The following is a 24375-nucleotide window of genomic DNA, read 5'->3' on the forward strand; positions in this document are numbered from 1 at the left end:
CACTCCTTCCTCAAGACACTTTACTTCCATTTGTCAGAAAATTATAAAATATTCAAACATGCTATATCTGTGGTATGATTGGCACTCTTTTCAATGTGATGCCTTGAAATGGGCAACCTGCACAGCCATACTAGGTGGCCGTATACAAAATTCTCCTCAAAATGGTAGCTCAGATGCCTTCTGAGCCTCTAAGTGTGAAAAGTCACATGTCAATTCAAAGCAAGGAATTACTATGACAGGGAGAGGAAACTTTAGGATGAAAACAGGTATGAGAAATCAGGATGATTAGAAGCAGTTTGGGGAAATGCAGAGAGAATCAAAAAGGAATATATTAATTGTTCAGTATTGAGTCACCTACAAAAGTTTGGAAGTCCTTCAAACAAAGGCTAAATACAGTGGTCTATTTTCCTAAGTCTTGGTGGTCCACAGCAGCCAAAAACAATAGCCAACAAGGATGTGTTTGAATTTCAGAGATTCAAAGTTCATAAAATATAATGCCTTCACTCATGAAACTGGTATTGAACCAAGTAATTAAGTTGAAGGCTGATTCTGCCGTGTTAACTGAATAGTCATGAATAAATCTCTTATCTTTGGGACTCAATTTCCTCATTTGTAAAAAGGGGCATTATTCTAGATAATCATGAAGGCCTTTTCCAATTCTAAATTTCTATGACTATATATCTTTATGGACCAGCTAACAAAATGGGTGGTTTCAGCAGAATTCAATAAAAAAACAAAACAAAACAAAACCAGGGTGTGTGTCTCATTGTCATGAAAGCTATGGGTAAGTACCATAGAGTCAAGGTATCCCAGTTCCTCTTCCTTCTTGGCAGCATTTATTCTCATGTGTTCAGGTATCTTATAGTCTGGGGCTGTCTTCAAATTGAAGTCTCCCATATACAACTGGGCCTCTTTGATGGCTTGAACATCTTTGGGATCTTCATAGTCATCATCAGGTTTACTCTTGTACCTATCAGAAAAACAGAAAACTCAGCCATAAACATAACAATAAACTCTAATTTGTCTACTTTAGGCATATAATCAAATTTACTCATGAAGCAAAAGCATAATTTTGAGTCTGTGGTGCTACCTTTTTCTATAGAGCCCAAGAATTTTTTTTATGTTAATGACTATTTTTAAAGCAGCTCAAGCAAAATAATAAGTAATAAATAAAAAATAATCAACTAGATGGTGCTGAAATAATCTGAATCATTCTTAGGCTTTGGTTAACTTCAAAGTAATTTAGATCAACATTGTTATTTATTCTCTCAATAGAAATTACGCTTTGGATACAGGTTTGTTGTTGTTTCTTTTTTTAATCACTAAAATGTTAAAGTTTTTAAAAAACATAAGCGACTGTCATAACGTTTGTCATAACATTTTCAAAAAAAGGCACGTAATTCAAAATGATAGCACGAGTATATATGTATTTACCTCCCTCTCTTTTCCCACATTCCATGGAAATGGCATTGTGGGGTGTCAAAGGAAGTAAATCACTAGGAAAGCTGAGAATGGGGTAGAAAACCATGAGCAAACTAGTGATAGAGATACATTTCTAGAAGACAGAAGATGAAATTGTATTAATGGATAAACCAGACCAATGAAAACTCTAGTCCCAGATATCCCCAGGAGAAGGCTATAGAAAGAATTGGATTGGGTCTTCTTGATAGAGTTCCTAGGAGGCTCCAAGCAAAGATGGAGCAGGTATGGAGCAGGGAATGGAATGCTAGACATTATTTGGCAAAATTAATTAGAGGTTTGAAAAGGAGTGCCTGAACCTGTTGAGCCCTCCCAGCTTTCCCATCTACACACATGCAAGGCAGTAGCAACCTTATACGTAAACTAAAACTGAAGAACTAATCTCTACAGAAACTGACCTCTCTGCTTGGGAAATACTAAGGTAGCTATGTTATGGGTTGGCACCCCACTGGAGGGGATCTTCATTGGGAGACCCTAATCTACCCAATTCTTTAAAGTGAAGCCTGTCAGTCAACATGAGCATATAGCTTCAGTCAGCCCTTTAGGGGAAAGCAAACATACGTATAGCAGAGGAAACACATGCCATCTAATGTATTAACTGACAATTGTTCATTTGTGTATAACAGCACTAAAAGGAAAGATTAATATTTTTAATGAAAGGAAAGGGATAGAGAAAAAGGAAAGGAAGGAAAGGAAGAAACAAAATACTTCTGCTCTTGCCATGTGAGAGAAACACAGCCCATAATTATCCTCATGCTACAAATAACTAGAACTGAACAAAAATATATAAAACAACTATGTTCAGACATTGAATGATAAGCAGCACAGGACTGTAATTCCTGAGAAAAGTGAAACAAAATAAGTAATCCTTACTGTCTCCTAATCCTTACTGTCTTTCCTCTGCATGGAGGAAATTATACTATGGAGTAGGGTTGGAATCCCAGAAATCAGATTTCACAGAGGCCAGAATGGCTAGAATTTTGTGGAGAAGACTATCAGAGCTCCACAAAGAAATCTATATAGGGCTCTCTTGAGTTTTTGGCTGAGTATTAATTTGTACACTTGTAATGGGAAACACCATGAAGGTGAACAAAGAACATCTGGGGAAAGTCAAATACTGGGAAGCTGTAAGACAACTAATTCTCATAGTTTACACATGGCTGGGACTCGCTTATGATCCCACCAGCTAGAGAGACCTTATTAAATGTAGAAGACATTCAGTAGAAACCCCAAAAGAGTCATGCCTTCAAAGTAGGAGAAACAGAAGATTTAGACAATATTATCAATCACCTTGTCCTCATTGACACGTATGGAACAGTACACCCAAGAATACAAGAATACACACTCTTTTTCAAGCACACATTGAACTTTAACTAAGAGACTATATGCAGGCCTATACAATTTCCAATAAATTTAAAAGAATTTAAATCACACAGACTATTTTCTATGACCACAAAAAATTAAATTAGAAATCAAACAGAAAGATATTTTTTAAAACCTCAAAATATTTGGAAACTAAACAGCACATTTTAAAATAAACCACAAGTCAAGGAAGAAATCACAAGGGATACTAGAAAATATTTTGGACTGAATAATAATGAAAATATATCAAAACTAGTGGAATGCAGCTCAGGGCTTAGAGGGAAAATTTTACTTTAAATACTTACATTAGAAGAAAAGTATAAAATCAAAGTTTACACCTTAAACTTAAACCTCAACAAGAAAAAAAAGAGTTAATTAAACCCAATTAAACTAGAATGAAGGAAATGATATAGAACAGAAATCAATGACATAGAAATCAGACAAACAATATTTTTTTAAAAATCTATAACCAAAAGCTAGTTGCTTAAAAAAAATTAATAAAATTGATAAACCTCTTGCTGGAATGATCAAGAAAGAGAGAAGATACAAATTAACTATGTCAAAAATAAAAGAGGACAACACAACAGATACTACAGAAGTTAAAATAATAAGGGAAAGTATTGTATGAACTATATTATGCCAATAAATCTGATAACCTAGATGAAATGCACAAATTCCTTGAGAGACACAAATTACCAAAACTGACCCAAGAAGAAATGGAAGATCTGAATAGCACTGTAATAATTTAAATTTTGAGTTTATAATTTATAACCTTCCTTCAAAGAATACTCCAGGTCCAGATGGCTTTACTGATAAATCTTATCAAATATTTAAGGAAGAAATAATACCAAGTCTAAACAAAGTCTTTCAGAAAATAGAAAAGAAAAACTTCAACCCTTTTTATGAAACCACTGTTATCCTGAAAACAACCCAGAGAAGACATTGCATAAAAACAAAACTAGAGCACAATATTCTTCGTTAATAAGATACAAAAGTCCTTAACAAATTACTAGCAAATCAAATCCAGCAAAATATTTTTTGAAAATATCAAAAGTCTATTTGATTTTTCTGTTTCATTGAGATGTAACTGACATACAATATTGTATTAGTTTAAGGTACACAACATAATGATTTGATATGTGTATATATTGCAAAACATTTACCACAATAAATTTAGTTAACATCTATCACCACACACTGTTACAATTTTTTCCTTATGCTGAGAATTCTTAAGATTGACTCTCTCAGCTCAAATACACAAAACGGTATTGTTAATAGTCACCATGCAGTATGTTACATTCCCAGAACTTATTTATCTTATAACTGCAAGTTTGTATTTTTGACCACTTTTACCCATTTCTCCCATCCCCCCCCAACACCCCTTGCCTCTAGCAACCACCAATCTGTTCTGTTTCAATAAGATCAGATTTTTTTAGATTCCACATACAAGTGAGATCATAGAGTATTTATCTTTCTCTGTCAAACTTGTTTCACTTAGTATAATGTCCTCAAGGTCCATTTGTGTTGTCACAAATGGCAGGGCTGCTTTCTTTTTTTATAGTTGAATAATATTCTGTTGTACAGTATATATGTGCCACAACTTTTTTTAATCCATTCATCCATCAGTGGAGATTTAGGTTGTTTTCCTGTCTTGGCTATTACAAATACAATGAATATGGGGGTACAGATATCTCTTTGAGATAATGACTTTATCTCCCTTGTATATATAACCAGGAGTGGAATTGCTGGATTATATGGTAGTTCTATTTTTAATTTTTTGAGGAATCCCCACACTGTTTTCCATAGTGGCTACACCAACTTATGTTCCCACCAACAGTGCACAAGGATTCTCTTTTCTCCACATCCTCACCAACACTTGTTATCTCTTGTCCTTTTGATGACAGACATTCTAACAGGTGTGAAATGGTATCTCATTGTGGGTTTGATTCTCATTTTCCTGATGATTAGGGATGCTGAACACTTTCACATACCTGTTGGCCATCTGTATGCCTTCTTTGGAAAAATGTCTATTCAGTTCCTCTATTCATTTTTATTTTATTTTATTTGCTATTGAGTTGTATGAGTTCTTTATACATTTTGGATATTAACTCCTTAACAGATATATGATTGCAAATATTTTCTCCCATTCTATGAGTTGCCTTTTCATTTTGTTGATGGTTTCCTTTGATGTACAGAAGCTTTTTAGTTTAATGTAGTACAGTTATTTATTTTTTGTTTTTATTGCCTTTGTTTTCGATGTTAAATCCAAAAAAAATCATTGCAAGACTGATGTCATGGAGCTTACCACCTATTTTTTTTCTAGAGTTTTATGGTTTCAGGTCTTACATTCAAGTCTTTAATCCATTTTAAGTTTATTTTTTTGTATGGTGTGAGATAGTGGTCCAGTTTTCCCAACCCCATTTATTGAAGAGACTCTCCTTTCCTCATTGCATATTCTTGGCTCCTTTGTCATAAATTGACCATATATGCATGGGTTTATTTCTGAGCTCTCTATTCTATTTTATTAGCCTATATATCTCTTCTTATGCCAACACCATACTATTTTGATTGCTACAGCTTTGTAATATAGTTTTGAAATCAGGGAGTGTGATACCTCCAGCTTTGATCTTCTTTCTTAAGATTGCTTTGGTTATTCGGGGTCTTTGGTTGTTCTGTACAATATTTAGGATTTTTTTCCATTTCTGTGGAAAATGCTATTGGCATTTTGATAGGGGTTGCACTGAATCTGTAGATTGCTTTAGATGCTATGGACATTTTAACAATACTATGTCTTCTAATCCATAAGCACAGAATATCTTTCCATTTATTTGTGTCTTCTTTAATTTCTGTCTCACTGTTCTTATACTTTTTGGTGTACAGATATTTTACCTCTTTGGTTAAATTTATTCCTTAGTATTTTATTCTTTTTGATGCAGTTGTAAATTTAATTTCTTTCTTAATTTCTCTTTCTGATAGTTCATAATTGGTGTATAGGAGCACAACCGATTTTTGTGTATTGATTTTGTATCCTGCAACTTTATTGAATTTGTTTATTAGTTCTAATGGTATTTTGGTGGAATCTTTAAGATTTTCTTTATATAATATGACATCTGCAAACAGAGATGGCTTTACTTCTTCCTTTGGATGCCTTTTATTTCTTTTCTTGCCTAACTACTCTGGCTAGAACTTTCATTCTTATGTTGAATAGAAGTAACAATAGTGAGTATCCTTGTCTTGTTCCTGACCTTAGAGGGAAAGCTTTCAGCTCTTCACCATTGAGTATAATGTTAGCTGTGGGCTTGTCATATATGGCCTTTATTATGTTGAGTTATGTTCCTGCTATATCCAGTTTGCTGTGAGTTTTTATTATGAATGGACGTTGAACTTGGTCAATGCTTTTTCTGCAGCTATTGAAATGATATGATTTTTATCTTTTGTTAATGTGATATGTCACAGTTATTTGTGGATGTTCAATCATCCTTGCATCCCTAGAATAAATCCCACTTGATCATGTCATATTATCCTTTTAATATGTTCTTGAATTCAGTTTACTAAATTTGTTGAGGATTTTTGCATCTATGTTCATCAGGGATACTGATGCAAAGAAGGGTATGTGTGTGTGACAGAGAGAAAGGGAGATGGAAGCAGAGTGAGCAAGACAGAGTGAGCCAGACAGTAAAAAGAGCTAGTAAGCTTTTGAAATCTCCACAGGGTAAATTTCCACTGATGCCTGAGCTTGGTGGAGCAGCTCACAAATGATTGAGTAACTACTGTCTAAAGTAAAGCTCATAGAAGAAGCAGAATTCAGTAGCTTCTCCTAAGGCAACACCAGGTTTGGGATTCTGGTCCGAGATGCTGACGTAGGAGGCTCCTGAACTTACCATCTCCTACAGACACACCAAATCTACAGCTATTCACGGTATAATTACCTCTGAAAGAAGTTCAGAAACTAGCTGAATGATTCCCACACGTTGGTGAATGAAAAAATATACATATTGAAATGGATCTTGGCACACTCTCAGCCATTGGGGGCCATTAAGAACAAAGAAGATGCCTTGGATAATCACAAAGGTCTAAGAGACAATGAAGATCTCAGGCCAGGCTAAAAGATAAGACTCATCTCCCATGAGACCAGATGACTGTACTACTGTAAACTACTGTAAAGAATCTGAAAAAAAGCTACTACACCAAGTAAGCTTAGCAACATCATTAGATTAAAGATAAATATGAGAAAAATCAATTGAGAGGAGTTCCACTTCCAGGAAGATGGAATAGAGCCACATTTTTCTATTTTTTCCAGCAAGCAGAAAATAAAAACCCTGGACATTATATATAAAACAAATATAAGAAGATTCTGAAAGGTGAAAAGGAGGTAGGCCACAAAAAACCTTGGGACCCAAGGAAGTATATGATGGCAAGTTCTCTGGGTTTTATTTTTGCCTTGTATATCTCAGACTTGGAGCTAAAGAAAACAGTAACTCATGTCATATGATCTGTCAATCCCACTCCTAGACATATATTTGGACAAAATATAATTCAAAAAGATACATGCACCTATATGTTCATAGCAGCACCATTCACAATAGCCAAGACATGGAAACAACCTAAATGTCCATTGACAGATTAATGGATAAAGACAATGTGGTACAGATACACAACAGAATACTACTCAGCCATAAAAAGAATGAAATAATGCCATTGCATAAAAACAAAACTAGAGCACAATATTCTTCGTTAATAAGATACAAAAGTCCTTAACAAATTACTAGCAAATCAAATCCAGCAAAATATTTTTTGAAAATATCAAAAGTCTATTTGATTTTTCTGTTTCATTGAGATGTAATTGACATACAATATTGTATTAGTTTAAGGTACACAACATAATGATTTGATATGTGTATATATTGCAAAACATTTACCACAATAAATTTAGTTAACATCTATCACCACACACTGTTACAATTTTTTCCTTATGCTGAGAATTCTTAAGATTGACTCTCTCAGCTCAAATACACAAAACGGTATTGTTAATAGTCACCATGCAGTATGTTACATTCCCAGAACTTATTTATCTTATAACTGCAAGTTTGTATTTTTGACCACTTTTACCCATTTCTCCCATCCCCCCCCAACACCCCTTGCCTCTAGCAACCACCAATCTGTTCTGTTTCAATAAGATCAGATTTTTTTAGATTCCACATACAAGTGAGATCATAGAGTATTTATCTTTCTCTGTCAAACTTGTTTCACTTAGTATAATGTCCTCAAGGTCCATTTGTGTTGTCACAAATGGCAGGGCTGCTTTCTTTTTTTATAGTTGAATAATATTCTGTTGTACAGTATATATGTGCCACAACTTTTTTTAATCCATTCATCCATCAGTGGAGATTTAGGTTGTTTTCCTGTCTTGGCTATTACAAATACAATGAATATGGGGGTACAGATATCTCTTTGAGATAATGACTTTATCTCCCTTGTATATATAACCAGGAGTGGAATTGCTGGATTATATGGTAGTTCTATTTTTAATTTTTTGAGGAATCCCCACACTGTTTTCCATAGTGGCTACACCAACTTATGTTCCCACCAACAGTGCACAAGGATTCTCTTTTCTCCACATCCTCACCAACACTTGTTATCTCTTGTCCTTTTGATGACAGACATTCTAACAGGTGTGAAATGGTATCTCATTGTGGGTTTGATTCTCATTTTCCTGATGATTAGGGATGCTGAACACTTTCACATACCTGTTGGCCATCTGTATGCCTTCTTTGGAAAAATGTCTATTCAGTTCCTCTATTCATTTTTATTTTATTTTATTTGCTATTGAGTTGTATGAGTTCTTTATACATTTTGGATATTAACTCCTTAACAGATATATGATTGCAAATATTTTCTCCCATTCTATGAGTTGCCTTTTCATTTTGTTGATGGTTTCCTTTGATGTACAGAAGCTTTTTAGTTTAATGTAGTACAGTTATTTATTTTTTGTTTTTATTGCCTTTGTTTTCGATGTTAAATCCAAAAAAAATCATTGCAAGACTGATGTCATGGAGCTTACCACCTATTTTTTTTCTAGAGTTTTATGGTTTCAGGTCTTACATTCAAGTCTTTAATCCATTTTAAGTTTATTTTTTTGTATGGTGTGAGATAGTGGTCCAGTTTTCCCAACCCCATTTATTGAAGAGACTCTCCTTTCCTCATTGCATATTCTTGGCTCCTTTGTCATAAATTGACCATATATGCATGGGTTTATTTCTGAGCTCTCTATTCTATTTTATTAGCCTATATATCTCTTCTTATGCCAACACCATACTATTTTGATTGCTACAGCTTTGTAATATAGTTTTGAAATCAGGGAGTGTGATACCTCCAGCTTTGATCTTCTTTCTTAAGATTGCTTTGGTTATTCGGGGTCTTTGGTTGTTCTGTACAATATTTAGGATTTTTTTCCATTTCTGTGGAAAATGCTATTGGCATTTTGATAGGGGTTGCACTGAATCTGTAGATTGCTTTAGATGCTATGGACATTTTAACAATACTATGTCTTCTAATCCATAAGCACAGAATATCTTTCCATTTATTTGTGTCTTCTTTAATTTCTGTCTCACTGTTCTTATACTTTTTGGTGTACAGATATTTTACCTCTTTGGTTAAATTTATTCCTTAGTATTTTATTCTTTTTGATGCAGTTGTAAATTTAATTTCTTTCTTAATTTCTCTTTCTGATAGTTCATAATTGGTGTATAGGAGCACAACCGATTTTTGTGTATTGATTTTGTATCCTGCAACTTTATTGAATTTGTTTATTAGTTCTAATGGTATTTTGGTGGAATCTTTAAGATTTTCTTTATATAATATGACATCTGCAAACAGAGATGGCTTTACTTCTTCCTTTGGATGCCTTTTATTTCTTTTCTTGCCTAACTACTCTGGCTAGAACTTTCATTCTTATGTTGAATAGAAGTAACAATAGTGAGTATCCTTGTCTTGTTCCTGACCTTAGAGGGAAAGCTTTCAGCTCTTCACCATTGAGTATAATGTTAGCTGTGGGCTTGTCATATATGGCCTTTATTATGTTGAGTTATGTTCCTGCTATATCCAGTTTGCTGTGAGTTTTTATTATGAATGGACGTTGAACTTGGTCAATGCTTTTTCTGCAGCTATTGAAATGATATGATTTTTATCTTTTGTTAATGTGATATGTCACAGTTATTTGTGGATGTTCAATCATCCTTGCATCCCTAGAATAAATCCCACTTGATCATGTCATATTATCCTTTTAATATGTTCTTGAATTCAGTTTACTAAATTTGTTGAGGATTTTTGCATCTATGTTCATCAGGGATACTGATGCAAAGAAGGGTATGTGTGTGTGACAGAGAGAAAGGGAGATGGAAGCAGAGTGAGCAAGACAGAGTGAGCCAGACAGTAAAAAGAGCTAGTAAGCTTTTGAAATCTCCACAGGGTAAATTTCCACTGATGCCTGAGCTTGGTGGAGCAGCTCACAAATGATTGAGTAACTACTGTCTAAAGTAAAGCTCATAGAAGAAGCAGAATTCAGTAGCTTCTCCTAAGGCAACACCAGGTTTGGGATTCTGGTCCGAGATGCTGACGTAGGAGGCTCCTGAACTTACCATCTCCTACAGACACACCAAATCTACAGCTATTCACGGTATAATTACCTCTGAAAGAAGTTCAGAAACTAGCTGAATGATTCCCACACGTTGGTGAATGAAAAAATATACATATTGAAATGGATCTTGGCACACTCTCAGCCATTGGGGGCCATTAAGAACAAAGAAGATGCCTTGGATAATCACAAAGGTCTAAGAGACAATGAAGATCTCAGGCCAGGCTGAAAGATAAGACTCATCTCCCATGAGACCAGATGACTGTACTACTGTAAACTACTGTAAAGAATCTGAAAAAAAGCTACTACACCAAGTAAGCTTAGCAACATCATTAGATTAAAGATAAATATGAGAAAAATCAATTGAGAGGAGTTCCACTTCCAGGAAGATGGAATAGAGCCACATTTTTCTATTTTTTCCAGCAAGCAGAAAATAAAAACCCTGGACATTATATATAAAACAAATATAAGAAGATTCTGAAAGGTGAAAAGGAGGTAGGCCACAAAAAACCTTGGGACCCAAGGAAGTATATGATGGCAAGTTCTCTGGGTTTTATTTTTGCCTTGTATATCTCAGACTTGGAGCTAAAGAAAACAGTAACTCATGTCATATGATCTGTCAATCCCACTCCTAGACATATATTTGGACAAAATATAATTCAAAAAGATACATGCACCTATATGTTCATAGCAGCACCATTCACAATAGCCAAGACATGGAAACAACCTAAATGTCCATTGACAGATTAATGGATAAAGACAATGTGGTACAGATACACAACAGAATACTACTCAGCCATAAAAAGAATGAAATAATGCCATTTGCAGCAACATGGGTGGACTTACAGATTATCATACTAAGTGAAGTTAAGTCAGAAAGAGAAAGACAAATACCGTAAGGTATCCCTTAGAAGTGGAATCTAGAATATGACACAAATGAACCTATCTATGAAACAGAAACATACTCACAGACATAGAGAACAGACTTGTGGTCGTCAAAAGGGAGGGGACATGGGGGAGGGATGGATAGGGAGTTTGGGGTTAGCAGATGCAAACTATTATATACAGAATGGATAAACAACAAGGTCCTACTTTATAGCACAGGGAACTATATTCAATATCTTGTGATAAACCATAATGTCTCAAAATATAAAAAGAATGTGTATATATGTATAACTGAATCACTTTGCTATACAGCAGAAATCAACACATTGTAAGTCAACTATGCTTCAATTAAAAAAAAGAAAGAAAACAGTAACTCAGAAACACCAGTGTGTTTAGACAACAAAAGCCCAACAAAATCCTGCTCTCTCTAGCTAAAGCATCAAGAAAAGAACAGAATGGCAAGAGAAAAAACTTGTAGACACTAAACTCTCTACTCCAGCCAATACCACAGAAAAAAAATGTGGTGCTACTTCCACCCATGCCAGCAAAGGCCAAGTGGGGAGTCTAAACTTCCTCCATCACCAGGCTTTAACAAGGCAACACAACCCCAACAGAGTGGTGTTAGAGAAAGTGAGTCCTGGGAACCAGGACTTTCATCACCAGTGTGTGGAACAAACCTCCCTACCACAGTGTCAGTGGAGACCCCAAAGGGAATCTGGACTTCCACTCCTGCCTAGCAGTAACAAGGTGATCTACCCTTCCCCCTCCCTGCTGCAGTTGTGTGTGAGGAGCCCTAGTGGAGAGTAATGATTTTCACCATGCTCCACAGTAACAGTGGAGGTCAACTGGAGAGCAAAGTGGTATTAGTGAGAACCTAGTGGAATCTGGAACACCAACTTTTGACCAGCGAGTAGCCCCTTCCTTCTTAAGGTGTCAACTGGAGAAGAATGGGTAACCTGGACTTCTATACTCATAATAAGATGGCACACCTCCTTATCCTGCTGAAATCAGAGAAAGCCAGCTAAAACAGAATGTATAAATAACATCCAGAGTCTCATAATACCCCAAATGTCCAGATTTCAATAAAAATTAATCTGACATACCAAGAATCAGGATGACCTCGACTTGAATGAGAAGACAATTACCAGATACCAAACCCAAGATGACAGAGATGTTAGAATAATCTGACAAGTTTTCAAAGCAGCCATCACAAAGTTCTTCAAAAAATCATTAGGAAGATGCTTGAAACAAATGAAAAAATAGAAAGTCTCAGAAATAAATGGAGGATAACGAAGAACCAAACGGAATCTTTAAAAGAACTGAAAAACATAATAACCAAAAAAAAAAAAAAAAAAACTTAATAGATGGGCTCAAAATCAAAATGGAGGAGACAGAGGAAAGAATCAATTAACTTGAAGATAGAATAGAAATTACCCAATCTGAACAGCAGAAAGAAAAGATACTAGAAACAAACAACAACAACAAACAAACAACAACAACAGAAAGCAGAGTCTCAGGGATCTAATATTTGTCTCATTGGAGTCCCAGAAGGAAAGGAAAAAAAAGGACAGGTCTTCAAAATAACTATAAGAAATAATGGCTGAAAACCCTCCCAAATTTGGCGAGAGACACAGTATACAGATTCAAGAAGTTTAATAAATACCAAAAAAAAAAAAAAATTCAAAGACATACCAAGATACATCAAACTTCTGAAAACTAAAAGAAAATATATTGAGAGCAGCAAGGGAAAAATAACACCTTATATTTATGGGGAAAACAATTTGAATGTCAGCAGATTGATCATAAGAAACCATGGAGGCCAGCAGGAATTTTTCATGTTCTGAAAAAAAGAACAATAAACACAGAATTCTATGTACAGTAAGAATATCCTTCAGGGGCTTCCCTGGTGGCGCAGTGGTTGAGACTCTGCCTGCCAATGCAGGGGACACGGGTTCGAGCCCTGGTCTGGGAGGATCCCACATGCCGTGGAGCAACTAGGCCCGTGTGCCACAACTACTGAGCCTGCGGGTCTGGATCCTGTGCTCCGCAACAAGAGAGGCCACGAGAGTGAGAGGCCCACACACCGCGATGAAGAGTGGCCCCCACTTGCCGCAACTAGAGAAAGCCCTCGCGCAGAAACAAAGACCCAACACAGCCATAAATAAATAAATTAATTAATTAATTAAAATAGCTTTACAAAAAAAAAATAAGCAAAATCATTTAAAAAAAAAAAAGAATATCCTTCAGAAATAAAGGGGAAATCAAGCCATTCTTAGATCAAATAAAACTAAAAGAATTTGTTACCAGCATACCTACTCTAAAAGAATGGCTAGAGGAAGCTCTCTGAACAGAAATAAAATGATAGAAGGAATCTTGGAACCTCAAGAAGGCAGAAATTATGATGTTAATAGTAAAAAAATGGGCAAATACACTTTTCTTCTACTATTGTCTAATTTATGTTTGACGACTGAAGAAAAAACTGTAACTGTCTGATATGGTTCTAAAATGTACATAGAAGAAATATTTATACAATTATATTACAAACAAGGGAAATGAGGAAGGGTGGGTAAAGGGACATAAAGGCAGGTAAGGTTTCCATACTTCAGTCAAGCTGATAAAATGTCAACACTAGCAGACTGTGATTAGTCATGTATTCATAATGTAATACCTAGAGCAAACACTAAAAAGCTACACAAAGTGATGCACTCAAAAACATTACAGATTAATCGTATTGGAACTCTAAAATATTCAAGTAACCACAGGAAAGCAAGAAAAAGAAGAAAAATGAAAAATAGAGAATAGAAAACAAAATATAAAATAGCAGATATAAGCCCTAAGCATTGATAATTACATTAAGTGTAAATGGTCTAAATACACCCAGTGAAGAACTGAGATTGACAGAGGGGGTTTAAAAACATAACCCAACTATATGCTGTCAAAAAGACACTAAAGTCAAATGTAGCTATATAAGCAGATTGAAATAAAAGAATGAAAAGTTACACCATCAGTACTGAATGCGTCTCCCCTAAGATCAGGAACAAGTTGTGGACACCAGCTCTCCCTATGCTATTTCAACATGGTACTGGAAGTCCTAGCCAGTGCAGTAGGAAATGAAAAGAAAAGAAGAGGCAAACGGATTGGATAAGAAGAAATAAAACTGTCTCTATTAACAGATTACATGATTGTCTACACAGAAAATCCCACAGAACCTACAAAAATATTCTCAGAACTAATATAACAGTTCAGCAAGGTTACAGAATACCAGATAAACCTACAAAATACAATTTTATTTCTATACCATGAACACATAGGTATCAAAATTAAAAACAATACCATTTACAATTGACCCCCAAAGTGAAATATCTGTGTGTAAATCTAACAAGATATATATAGGACTTTTATATTGAAAACAACAAAACACTGATGAAATTAAAGGAGATCTAAGTAAATGTAGAGTCATACCATGTCCATGGATTAGAAGACAACATAATAAATATGCCAATTCTCCCCAAACTGATATACAGGATTAAAATAATTCCTAAAGAATTTCAGCAAGATTTTTTGGGGGTAAATATGTGATTTATATGGAAAGGCAAAATAACTAGAATGGCTAAAATAATTTTGAAAAAGAAGAATAAGATGAAAGGAATCAGTTTACCCAATTTCAAGACTTATTACATAGCTACAGTTATCAAGACACTGCGGTATTGGTAAAGGGATAGACATATAGATTAATGGAACAGAAAGTGAACCCAGAAATAGACCCACACAAATATGCCTAAATAATTTTTGACAAAGGTGCAAAAGCAATTCAATGGAGGAAAGAGAGCCATTTCAACAAGTGGTGTTAGAGTAATTAGTCATCCACAGGCAAAAAAAAAAAAAAAAGATGAAATTACATCTAAATCCCACATTTTACACATCTTACACAAAAATGAACACCAAAATGGATCACAGACTTAAATGTAAAATGTAAAACTATAAAACCTTTAAAAGAAAAATAGGAGAAAATCTTTGGGACCTATGGCTAGGCAGAGTTCTTAGACCTGATACCAAAAACAAGATTCATAGGGAAAAAAAAATCAATAAATTGTCTTCAACATAATTAAAAACTTTTGCTCTGAAAAAGATCCTGTTAAGGGAATAAAAAGACAAGCCACAGACTAGGAGAAAATATTTGCAAATAAAATATCCAACACAGTACTCATGTCTAGAATATACAAAGAACTCTCAAAAGTCAACAGTACAAGATAAACACTGTTACCTGAACATGAGCAAAAGACATGAAGAGATATTTAACCAAAGATATAAAGGTGGAAAACAAATAAATGAAAAGATGTGCTTGTTAAATGAAAGTACCTTTAGAGACTTAAAGATGAAGACCCAAACTATAAGATGTTAGAAGAACGTACAGGAGTAATATCTTCTTAATGTTGGGATAGAAAAGAATTTCTTAATTCTTAAAAATCACTGTATATATTAGTAAAATGAAATTCCTAGACCTGAAACTCAAGGGGTCACTGAAGGTCCACCACAGTATCACCACCCTGAAAGATCCACCTAACCTGACTTTAATATCTCTATCGGTTTCTATTTCTTTTAGTTCTTTATTTAAATACCAATGTCAATAAATGTAAAGATTTTAAAAGATATTTTGAGACTCATTAAAACAAAAGATTTCAGGTAAAAAAACTTACATGTCCTCCCATTCTTTTTTTCGCTGCTGAATTTTCAGTTGGGCCCTTTCAGCCTTTAATATAAGTTTCCTTGTTTTCTCAATTTGATTTTCCACCATAATTTCACTTAGGGTTTTAGGCCGAAATTTCTTCCCTTTTTCTATGATTGATTCTTCTGGCACACTAATACTCCCACCTGTACAGAGAGTCAACATTTTTTTTCAATCTTTTTGAAACATCAAAATAAAACTTTCAAATATTGTTTTTAACCTGCCACATTTAAAAAAATCCAAGAATATAATGAATCTGTAATATATATTATAATCTGCAGTATATATTAAGCAACTACCATGAATTAAATCCCATAAGTATTTTAGAATACCAAAATAAAGAGATCTAAATCACAATTTTTGCTCCTCCGAACCTTATTAAAAAGTTGGTGAGATAACAACTAGAGAACAAGATAATGAATAACAGATCACTGACAGATATTGGGAAGCAGGGAAAGAGTGTCTGTAACATGATGATGCAGGAAGGGAAAAGCAAGTGAGTCCTATTTGACATGTATAATTTCAGGTGACATATACCAACTGCAGTGGTCTGTGACCAATCAAAAAACTGGTCAGAAACACACAAATCTAGAATTTAAAAATTATGGGCTTTATCACAGACACATGAAAAAATGCTCAACATCACTAGTCATCAGGGAAATGCAAATCAAAACCACAATGAGATATCACCTCACACCTGTCAGAATTGCTGTTATCAAAAAGATGACAAAAAACAAGTGTTGGTGAGGAGATAGAGAAAAGGAAACCTTTGTGCACTGTTGGTAGGAATGTAAATTAGTGCAGCCACTATAGAAAACAGTATGGGGGTTCCTCAAAAATTAAAAATAGCACTACCATATGACCCAGGAATTCCACTTCTGGATATTTTTCCAAAGGGGAAAAACCCCACTAATTCAAAAAATATATGTGCCCCTATATTCACTGCAGCATTATTTACAATAGCCAAGATACGGAAGCAACCTAAGTGTCCATCGATAGGTGAACAGATAAAGAAGATGTGGTATACATATATATCTTATACACACACACAGTGGAATATTACTCAGCCATAAAAAAAAATCTTGCCATTTGTGACAACATGGATGACCTAGAGGGTATTAGACTGAAATAAGTCAGACAGAGAAAGACAAATACTGCATGATTTCTCTTATATGTGGAATCTAAAAAAACAAAACAAATGAACAAACATAACAAAACAGAAACAGACTCATAGATACAGAAAACAAACAGCTGGTTGCCAGAGGGGAGGGGGCGGGGGGATGAAATAGGTGAGGGAGATTAAGAGGTACAAACTTCCAGTTACAAAATAAATGAGTCGGGGGATGAAATGTACAGCATAGGAAACACAGTCAATAATGTAGTAATAATTTTGTATGGTAACAGATGATAACTAGACTTATCATGGTGATCATGCTGTAATGTATAGAAATATGGAATCACTATGTTGCATACCTAGAACTAACAGTTTTGTAGGTCAATTATACTTCTATAACAATTAATTAATTAAAATAATTGATTTTATCAGTTATAAGTATCTACTGGGGGAATTACTCTATTTATGTTCAAGCTGCATAGAGATATACTTTGGATATACACACAAAAAAGTTAAATAATATGGATGGTCATATAGTTATAAGCTACCATTTCATTTCATATTTCAAGTATACGGCACCATGGAAAAATAAGAGTTTAATGTGGCCTGGGTGGCCACAGAAAGGTTTTATAGTAAAAGTGTAATTTGTATATATAAAATAGATAACCAACAAGGTCCTACTGTATAGCACAGGGAACTATACTCAATATTTTGTAATAACCAATAAGGGAAAAGAATCTGATAAAGAATATAAATATAACAATCACTGTGCTGTACACCTGAAACTAACACAACATTGTAAATCAACTATACTTCAATTAAAAAAATAAAAGTATAATTTGATCTGGATCCCCAAGGACTGGGGAGAATTCAGAGAGGAGAGGAGTGAATTAGTCACTCCACCAGGAACCTGGATGTGGAAGTTTCAGACATAATTAGGAAGCAGCAAACAGGACAATAAGCTAAACGTGCCAATCAAGTAGTATGAGAATGCGCTATTAGAAATAAATTAGGGATATTGTGGAAGGATTAAATATGGGGATAATGGTTTCAGATTTTATCCTAGAGGCAGAAAGAAGCCATTAAAGGTTTCTCAATGGAGAGAGTGAACCAGTATTAAGGTCAGTACTGTATCCTGGGCACTAGTCTAGATCTGGCCAGGCTACAGTGACCTTTATCCTTGACTGGGCTCTGCAAACCATTCCCAGAATTCCTGTCTTCCTCCTACTCACCTGCAGTCACCCTGCAGGCAGTCACAAGAGGCAGGGCGCTGGGATTAGAGGCACTATTTTCACATCTGTATTCTCAGCTCATCACTCTGTTTAAAGCATACGCTCTTGGAAAAGAGTGTGAAATGCTGTGTTCTAGCCCTACCCTCTGGGATGGGGCCCAGGAATCTGGGAACAAACACTGCCTAGGAAAACCAGTATCTGGGGAAATCCTAGATTTAAGAACAGCTGGACATGGGAAGTAAGAAATCCACAGCACCAGGTGCTCTCATCCACTCTCAGTCACATGACTGGGAGTCAAAGGTTCTACTCACAAAAAGATAATTCAACCTTGAAATTTTAATAAATAGGGATTTAAAAGCCTTCTTGTCATTTAGGTTACCTGTATCTCTCTGACTGTCCTTTCTTCCAGTTCCTTCTTTTTCAAACCTCTCAAATTTGCTCGCTCTTCTCTCTGATTGACTTGGCCGTTTGGATTTGGAGTATTTAGAGGGCTTCACAAGCCTATAGGAGGATATCTTGTGATCACTTTGTATGGCATGAACCACAATAGTATCGCTTTCCAATGAATCACGAAATCTGAAGGAAAAAAGAAGTATTTGCAATCATCACCATTTTAATCATGCTGCATGATTATTACATAATAAAATAAGATCACAATGTACTATGCTGATAAATAATACCATTATATCACGCTGGACCCAAAATTCAACCATGCATATACCAACCCAACAAGGATGTAGTGGAAGTTGAATAGGACTTGGTTAAAGAGCAAGTAGAATTTTCTCCTTAATGAAAATGCTAAACATCTCATTATAAACAGTATAATACCATTGTTTTGATAGTATGAAGAGTCAAAATTTTTCAGACAGACTGCAGTTTAAAGGTAAATGGATCATATCAAACTCTGAGGAAATGTAATTCATCTTCCTATCTATTATCTCATTTATTATATATAATATTTCATATATTACATATACGATAGATAGCAGGTGGTGATACATGTATGTACATATTACCCTATTTGTCTCTATAAAAAACATTAAGCTCAGGAATCTGTACTACTCTCCAGTTCAACTTTCTCTTATAGCTCACAGACATCTATCTTTTAAAAGTTCTTCATCAATTTAATTGTTGTTATTTTTTGCTGGTTCACAATTATTTCATCTTTTTATGTTTATTTATAGATTCAATGTAACTCCAATCAAAATCCTAGGTTTTGTTGTGAAAGTTGACAAACTTATTCTGTGCAAAGGACCTAAGCAATATTGAAGGTGAAGAACAATCCAGAGGGTTCATAATATCAGATGTCAAGAATAATTAAGGTCTTGTGACACTAGCGCAAAAACAGGCCAATGGAATAAAATGAAGAGTTTAGAAACAGACCCACATATATGTGGTTACCTGATTTTTGACAAAAGCATCACTACAATCTAGTAAGGAAAAGATGGTCTTTTCAGCGAATGACAGTGGGCCAATTGGATATCCATATAGAAACAAAAGACACTTGATGTCTATCTTACACCACCCACAAAAATTACCCAAGATAGATAATGGCAAAACAGTAGAGCTTCTAGAAGAAAATGGAGAATTATTTCATGAATTGGGAATAGGCAAAGATTCCTTAACTACAACGTAAAAGCACTAACCATAAAAAGTTAGTGAAAATATTGATAAATTGCAAAGGAAAACACTGATAAACTAAACTTTATTAAAATTAAAAACTTCTGTTCAAAAAGACACTATAATGAGGATGAAAAGACAAGCCACAGAGTAGAGCAAGATATTTTACATGCATGCATACACACACATAGATATGTCATATATACATGTGTCATGTGTATGACGAGACTCATCCAGAATATATAACTCCCACAGCCCAATTTTTAAATGAACAAAAGACTTGAGCAAACACCTAACAAAAGAGAATATAAAAATAACCAATAAATATAGGAAAAGGGACTGAAAATTGTCACTCATCTGGAAAATGCCAATTTAAATCACACTGAGACACTACTCCAGAATAGCTGAAATTTAAAGAGCTGACAATGCCCAGTGATGGCAAGCATGAGTGTTATGGGTTGAATTGTGTCCCCCCAAAAGAATATGAAGTCCTAATTCCCCAGGTACCTCAGAATATGACCTTATCTGGAAATAAGTTCTTAACAGAGGTAATCAAGTTAAAATGAGATCATCAAGGTGGATCCTAATCCAACATGACTGATGTCCTTATAAAAGGAGAAAATTTGGACAAGCACAGAGGCAATATTATACGAAGAGACACAGAGAGAACACCATGTGAAGACAGAAGATTTAGAGTGATGCATCTACAAGCTAAGAAACACCAAAGATTGCTGGCCAAGCCACCAGAAGCTCAGAAAAAGGCATGGAACAGATTCTCCCTCCCAGCTCTCAAAAGAAACCAATTTAGTCAACACGTCGATTTTGGACTTCCGGTCTCCAGAATTATCAGACAATAAATGTCTGTTATTGTAAGCCAGCCTGTCTGTGGTACTTTGTGATGGAAGCCCTAGAAAATGAATACAATGGGAATCAATTGGAATTCTCATACATTGATGATCAGAGTATAAATAAATCGAGCCATTTTGGAGAACTGTTTGTCAGTGTCTAATAAAGCTAAACATGCTTAGAACCTATGGTCTAGCAGTTCCACTCCTGATTATATAGCAAACAGAAATAAGTGTTTATGTCCACCAAAAGACATGCACAAGAATGTCAGCATTATTCATCGAAGCCAAAAAATAGGAACAACTCAAATATCAGCAGTTAAATGGATTAATAAATTGTGGTATAACCATTTAATAGAATATTACAAAGCAATGAAAACGAATGAAGTACTGCTACCTGCATCAACATGGGTAATCTTAGGCATGATACTGAATAAAGAAGCCAGATACAAAAGCGTTCATACTGCAGCTTTCCATGTATATGAAGTTCACAGACACAACTAATCTATGGTGATAAACATTCATCTTTGGAGAGTAAATATTTATCGGGAGGAGGCCACGAGGGAAATTTCTGGAGTGTTATAAAAGTTCTTTTTTTTTAAAAATTTTTAAAAATGTTTATTTCCTTTTTTGGCTGCGTTGGGTCTTCGTTGCTGTGCTTGGGCTTTTTACAGTTGTGGCGAGCGGGGGCTACTCTTCACTGCGGTGCACAGTCTTCTCATTGCGGTGGCTTCTCTTGTTGCGGAGCACCGGCACAAGGCACGCGGGCTCAGTTGTGGCTCGTGAGCTCTAGAGTGCAGTCTCAGTAGTTGTGGCCCACAGGCTTAGTTGCTCCGTGGCATGTGAAATCTTCCCGGACCAGGGCTCGAACCCGTGTCCCCTGCATTGGCAGGTGGATTCTTAACCACTGCGCCACCAGGGAAGCCCCCTTGGTTCTATTTTATTTTTGATTTTCTAATATATACATGCTCATGTGTTAATTAGTTATAAAATAAATAGTTTGTTAAAAACAGAAAGTAAATATGTATGACATAATTTGGTTTGCAAAAAATTTCGCAGACTTAAACTAGGAAGGAGTGAGCTCAGGATATCAGTAGCAGTGACAAGAGGATTCCTTGAGATTTTAGGAGTTAGTAGGCACTTCAGGAGACCTCTTATCTGACCACTTCAATAAAGCCACTGGAAACTACTTTCTTCAAATATATGCTCTCAAACATCTTAACTTGCAGGAAATATGGATCCTACCTATTCTGTAGCTTCATTAGGCCAAGTTGGTGTTTCTCTTTTTCCCAAGCTAATTCCTTTTCCACTTGTTGAATTTTATTAGCTGTTTTCCTGTCAATCTCAGCACGAATTTTGGAATCTAGATCAAAATCCTGCAGATAAGTAGATTTGTTCATCAAAATGGGTACTTTTATCAATGGACTTTGTCAATCCTATTTCATACATAAATACAGATTTTTAAGGTTTGTCCTCAATTTTATGCCACATCATAACTGTCTCCTAAGTATCATAAACTCTCATTCTAGAAAAAAACAACATACTTTTGATTTTACTGTCACAAAATATGGAGAAAAGTTCCCAGAAATAATTAACAATGATGAAAATACAGTTACATATTAAAAGATTTTTCCCACAATAAAAACAATGAATGCTAACAGAATATTTGGAGAGTTTACACAGTTTTAAAAAAAAGAGGAACTCTCTCCACCCCAGAATAACTACTATTACATAACCAGCTGGGCATGGGGTAAAAGTTCATGGCACTTGATCATTAGCTGAACCTTCCCTCCCATGTGACGCCCACCTAGGAAAGACAGTAATGTCTTTGGTGTCTTCCTGATATAACCAAGTTCTGGTTGAATATCCTTCACCAAAGGGGCTATTTTCCCCATAACGATACTTAGGGGCCTCGTGTTTCTTTCCTTCACTCCTGGAAAAATATCAGGGCCTTCATTCACACTGAATTGAAAGTAATTATTCTTTCCACGTGTGTTGGTGCTTTAAATAATGGTGTATGTAAAATGCTTAGCCACAGAACTTACCTCAGTTGTTCTTTATTTTGAATTATGTACCCATATTCTGCAAGTGTCAACACTTTTCTTAGTAAAATAACAAACATCTTTTAACCATTATAAGTTGGTCTTTTAACTAATATAATGAGTTAATCATTATGATTTCACCACAGTTTTTTTTTTTAATATGAAATTGGCTAAGTGCTTCTGGAATTATAGGACTGGGTAACCCATGGGTATAGTCAGGATAATAAATTCTGAGCTTTTATTTGATTAGGCTCTTGACAGTAATTCCATTTAAGATAATGTAAAAAAAAATGAGGAAAAAAGTTATCACTAGGAGGTAGATGGGGCTTTGCAACAAGTCACAGAAGAAAAAAATTTAATACAATATTAGCTTAAACAATTTGGTGATTGTCCCCATAGCTACAACTATACTAAGTCATCTTTTAGAAACTTTGTGGGTGAACCAGGTACTATCTTTTCAATAGAGTTGATGAATTATGGAAAAAGAACCACAGAGAATCAAATTATATAGTATGTACCTATCCAACAGTTAGATATCTTGGCTAAGTATGGTAAGGATTGATAACCAGATTCAAACTTATATCTTATTACCAAAAATATGTGAAGTAGCTAAATCCAGAAGTAAACTTTGTGTAAAGAGGCTCATCTACATCCAAACCAAGTTGCATGACAAGTTCTACAGCAGTTTAGTTGCTGCCAACACACTGACCGACCAGACAAGGGAAATTTAAAGACGGTTTTAAGTGTTCCTACTTGCTGGCAAAATAGCAGCCTCAATTCAGAAATAGCGTATGTTAAAATTAAAATCAAATTTATTTTAGGCTTACTGTCCGTTTAAACTGCATATGTTTTGGTAATTCTTCATTCATCTGTAGTAGTTTCTGTAATTGATTCCTTAAAGCTTCGATTCGTTCTCTCTTCTCAGCCTTGATTTCTTCCCCTTCTTTCATTAACTTGTCATGTTCTCTTTTTCTTCTGGCATTCTCAATACTGAAAACAGAAATTTTAAAAGGTAACAGGTTAAAGACAGAAAAACAGCAGAGAAAATTAGTATTTAATAATTTGGAAATTCATTTAACTTGGTCAGCTTTGGTAAAATGTTGGTGTGTTTTGCAAAAGCCCAGTCCTATTAGGTATTGATCAAAAATTCCCATACCTGTAGGCTTTAGGATCTTCAATATCTTCTGGAATTGGCTCTGTTTCTATTCCAAACTGTAGGAAAAGGAGTAAAAGCTTAGCTCCTTTAAATTGCATATTTACCTTAAAATATCTAATAAGTAGTAAACTGAGGGGTTTTCTCTGCTAATTTCTAACAACTGTAAGCCTGGAAATTATTGTCACAAAAAATAAACTAGGGAAAAAACCTTATTTGTTTCTACTTCATTTAAAGAGATATGTAGAAAAAGAAAATCACATGTATGCAAAATGTTAATATCA

The 24375-nt window shown here is 35.0% G+C and overlaps 1 protein-coding gene across 1 annotated transcript in view; it reads right to left on the bottom strand.

Annotated features, from left to right (window-relative positions):
- The window catches only part of CFAP44 (cilia and flagella associated protein 44), a 144683-nt gene that overhangs the window by 30949 nt on the left and 89359 nt on the right, over positions 1–24375 (bottom strand). The window contains exons 20-25 of the mRNA XM_061193078.1: positions 24095–24150; positions 23766–23928; positions 22142–22272; positions 18811–19007; positions 16057–16231; positions 793–970 (exon numbers count right to left, since the gene is read on the bottom strand). Of these exons, the coding sequence (XP_061049061.1) occupies positions 793–970; positions 16057–16231; positions 18811–19007; positions 22142–22272; positions 23766–23928; positions 24095–24150 (900 nt within the window). The remainder of the gene's footprint in view (positions 1–792; positions 971–16056; positions 16232–18810; positions 19008–22141; positions 22273–23765; positions 23929–24094; positions 24151–24375) is intronic.

Source organism: Eubalaena glacialis, chromosome 6 (genome assembly GCF_028564815.1).
Source record: "Eubalaena glacialis isolate mEubGla1 chromosome 6, mEubGla1.1.hap2.+ XY, whole genome shotgun sequence".
Classification (NCBI taxonomy): Eukaryota; Metazoa; Chordata; class Mammalia; order Artiodactyla; family Balaenidae; genus Eubalaena; species Eubalaena glacialis.